General features: G+C 39.6%; 1 protein-coding gene across 1 annotated transcript in view; it reads right to left on the reverse strand.

The window, feature by feature from the left end:
- The window catches only part of LOC106879169 (uncharacterized), a 27,357-nt gene extending 23,219 nt beyond the window's left edge, over positions 1 to 4,138 (reverse strand). The window contains exons 1-3 of the mRNA XM_014928613.2: positions 3,844 to 4,138; positions 2,508 to 2,767; positions 1,680 to 1,787 (exon numbers count right to left, since the gene is read on the reverse strand). Of these exons, the coding sequence (XP_014784099.1) occupies positions 1,680 to 1,787; positions 2,508 to 2,767; positions 3,844 to 4,123 (648 nt within the window). The 5' untranslated portion in view covers positions 4,124 to 4,138. The remainder of the gene's footprint in view (positions 1 to 1,679; positions 1,788 to 2,507; positions 2,768 to 3,843) is intronic.
- Positions 4,139 to 4,204: the final 66 nt, after the last annotated feature.

Below are 4,204 nucleotides of genomic sequence, written 5' to 3' on the forward strand. Positions count from 1 at the left end.
CTCCGTACTCGAAAATGGGGAGTTCTGTAAAAAAAACAAAACCAAAAACGAAAGGGGGTGCGGTCCATATTCTTTAAGTCGGCCGGCGAAATCAATAGAGATTCCACAATCATAATAGATCGTGGTATTACTCAATGTCTGGTCAGCCGTGCCAAATCGCCAGCCTCCAATCGGCGAGCTGGCAGAATCGTTAGCACGCCGGGCGAAATGCTTAGCAGTACTTCGTCTGCCGTTACGTTCTGAGTTCAAATTAATGAGTACTGGAGTGCCTTAGCATGGTCGCAGTCTAATGACTATGACAAAAAAAAAAAAAAATACACAAGAAGTAACCTCCCTTGAATGAGAAATTTTATTGAAGTGTAACCTCCCTTAAATGAGGAATTTTAATGAAGAGTAACCTCCCTTATAGGCGAAAGCCGTCTATTTCAGTGCTTCTCAAACTATGGCGCACCGGCGGCTGATTTTATTTCCAGGGACCGGTAATATTTCTTCGTAATATTAATTTATACCGAAATCAATATGTATAAGGGATATAATAAAAGTTGACAATGTTTTTTATCTGATATTTATTTTGTAAACAAATAATACAATATTGCATTGTTACTCCACAGACACGTGTACCCTTAACGTAGTTCTCGGGGGATATTCAGCGTGACACAGTGTGACAAGGCTGACCCTTTGAATTACAGGCACAACAGAAACAGGAAGGAAGAATGAGAGAAAGTTGTGGTGGAAGAGTACAGCAGGGTTCGCCACCATCGCCTGTCGGAGCCTCGTGGAGCTTTTAGGTGTTTTCGCTCAATAAACACTCACAACGCTCGGTCTGGGAATCGAAACCGCGAGTCCGCTGCCCTAACCACAGGGCCATTGCACCTCCACACAATATTGCATAAGCATTTTATAAACATGTTATAATGTTTCTGGAAACTCGCCGCGTACCGGCAGCCGATGATGGCTCACGGATGGAGACCGGTCCACAGACAACCATTTTGAGTAGCACTGGTCTACTTCACATAACATTTTACCCAGAGCGCTCTGGGTAAAATGCTATATTTTCTGGCTTACAACTCGACATTGTATACAGGGTGAATATGTGGCGTAAACATTCTGGGTCCCATTGTATTTCAAAGGAATTTTTGGTCTTCCAAAGTCATCTTGGTGCCTTGAGATGAATTCCCTGTTTTGGCTGGAAATTTGGGTCTGAAAAATTCGACTTGTATTTTTTATTACCTTTCACTTGTTTCAGTCATTGGACTGTGGCCATGCTGGGGCACCTGGTTGAAGAATTTTTAGTCAAATAAATCGATCGCAGTATTTTGTTTTTTTAAAAGCTTAGTATTTATTCTATTGGTGTCTTTTGTTGAACCACTAAGTTATTGGGGACGTAAACGCATCCTTTGATTACTGCTTTATTCTGGCAGACCCTCATAGCCATTCCATGTTTAAAAACTAGTTTTATGGATAATTCCTTCAAAATCAGCTAACCTATAGAAAATGCCAGAGAAAGAAACTGAAATGTTTCTTGCAATAAATACATCAAAAACAAAATTCTTTCATGGCGCCATAAGATACTACTGTGGACCCTATTTTGCTTGAGTGACCCCTCCCCTAATTCTTATATGGATCCCAAGGGGTCATATGAATTCTGGCTGATAACCAGTGATTTAGAGTTTACTTACCTTAAAATATTCTGGCCATTTTTTGTCAGCTTGGTCAGTGGTCAAGTATTCAAGGAGGTTCGAGAAGGCATCGATTGATTTCTCCAAAAGGAAACATTTCAGCCAACCCTGAAACAGAAAGCATTACAAGGCGACATTGTCATACAATTCATTCCATTATTCATTCACACACAATAAGACCGGTGAGCTGACTCGTTTGTCTTTATGTTCTGAGTTCAAATTCTGCTGAGGCCAACATCGCTACTCATCCATTTAGGGTCAATAAAAATAGGAACCAGTTGAACACTAGGGTCAATACAATCGACTTGCTGCCTCCCCTGAAATTGCTGGCCTTGTGCCAAAATTATTATTATTATTATTATTATTATTATTATTATTATTATTATTATTATTATTATTATTATTATTATTATTATTATTATTATTGAGTGAGAGAGTGGCACTTTTCGATTGTAAATTTTATTGTATGAAAGACTAACAGTTATTATAGAATTTTGTACTTATTTAAAGTGAAATTAAGTATAAAATTTACCCTTAAGAAGATAGCTTTTTGTCTTTTGCCCATTTGGCATACACATCCATGTAACCCTTTTCACCCATTTCAGGTTTAAACTGGCCGGAGGCATGGAGGTGTATGTAAAACTATGAATCTGTGGATGAAAACTAGTTGTTTAGCCAAGTTACTTACACTAGAAGTCAGGGGGTGATTTGTGGGTCAAACAACAACTAGCTGTGTGGTACAGATTAGGACTAATCTAGATTAGTTAGATTAGGACTAATCTAGGGTGAAATAACAACAACTACAAAAACTTTTATGAAAGAACCCACCTCTTTTGAGATCCACCCAGGTTTGTCAGGAAGTACCCTTTCAATGGCCTCTAAATCTTCTGAATTGAATTCATATAAAAAGACACCGATCTCGTCAGTGGTTGCTGCACTGGATAAATGAAATGTCTCCAACACAACAAGGAGGTAAAATAACTGAAGGTGTTGCTCAAACATCATTCTTGTTAGGTGTTCAAATATGGCTGTTGTGGTCACCACTGACAGTTCGTTGGCCCTTAATTTCATTTCCTGGGCACTGAAACCTGAAACATAAAAGGAAAAGCAATGGTTTTTTTTTTTTTGCAATTAGATTTTAAAAAATTCTTTATCCTCATCATCATTTAACATCTGCTTTCCATGCTGGCATGGGTTAGATGGTTTCACTGTAACTAGTCTGATATTAGCTTGGTTTCTATGGTTGGGTGCCCTTCCTACCACCAACCATTCCAAGAGTGTAATGGGTCCCTTTTATGTGTCACAGGCACAGGTGCCTTTTACGTGTCACCAGCACTGTCCATGTCTACTGTTTCACTTGGCTTGATGAGTTTTCTTCTCAAGAACAGCAAATTGCCAAAAGTCTCAATCACCTGTCATTGCCTCTGTGAAACCCAACATCTCAAAATCACACTTCACCACATCATCCCATGTCTTCCTGGGTCTACCTCTTCCACAGGTTCAGGTTCCCTCCACCATTAGAGACTGGCACTTCTTTACACAGCTGATTTCATCCTTATGCATCACATGACCATACCAGCGCAGTCATCTCTCTTGCACACCACAGCGGATGCCTCTTATGCTCAATTTTTCTCTCAAGACACACACCATCCCTTTCGTCTCTCTTACTATTATTTATTACCGTTATTTATTTCCCCTATTAAAACTTGCAAATATCCACTTCCTCGTCATTGGAATAATGTTTGCCTTTCAAACCCTCTTTCATGGGGCCGAAAATTATTCCAGTGATGATGATAGTCCAATGACGAGGAAGTGAAAACTGTAGTGAAGAAGTGGCTCAAAGGACAGTCAACAGAATTTTACGGGGCAGGGATACATTCTCTCATTCGAAGGTGGAACATTGCTATTGAGAGAAACGGTGACTATGTTGAGAAGTAGGGATGTGATCCACAGAGGACCAGCTTCATTTTGATGTATGATACATGTTCCTGTGTTGGTAATTATACCTGTCATAAACAAAATGGCATTACTTTTTGACTCACCCTCGTACAAAGAGAGAAAATGTTATGAGAATGCACCTAGGGTTAGATGATGAGTGACCTGGAAGTAAACAACAGTCCACACCCATTCCAAAGCTAACAACAACAACAACAAAAAACCGTACCCCTGTCACAACGACGTAGCGCTCCTACAAATATCTTCAGGAACATGTCGAATGAGATGTAATAGCATTCGTTCAGTTTGGGGAGGTGTTCAAAAGCTGCATAGATGGTGGCTGCTTTTATCACCATGGGTGCGTAGGGCTGACACAACTCTTTCAGCTGCTCATCATCACTGTTGCATGTCTCGATGATGATCTGCCGATTCTTCTCCATCTTTCTGTTACAGGCCAGCAGGGACTCTAATATGTCTTTGTCCTCAATAAGTGGGCCTTCCAGATTCATGGTCTTCTCTCTGAATAAAGCCTGTAAAAATATAAATAAAAGCATATACATATATATATATATATATGTATGTATATATAT

This window comes from Octopus bimaculoides, chromosome 27, assembly GCF_001194135.2.
Source record: "Octopus bimaculoides isolate UCB-OBI-ISO-001 chromosome 27, ASM119413v2, whole genome shotgun sequence".
Classification (NCBI taxonomy): domain Eukaryota; kingdom Metazoa; phylum Mollusca; class Cephalopoda; order Octopoda; family Octopodidae; genus Octopus; species Octopus bimaculoides.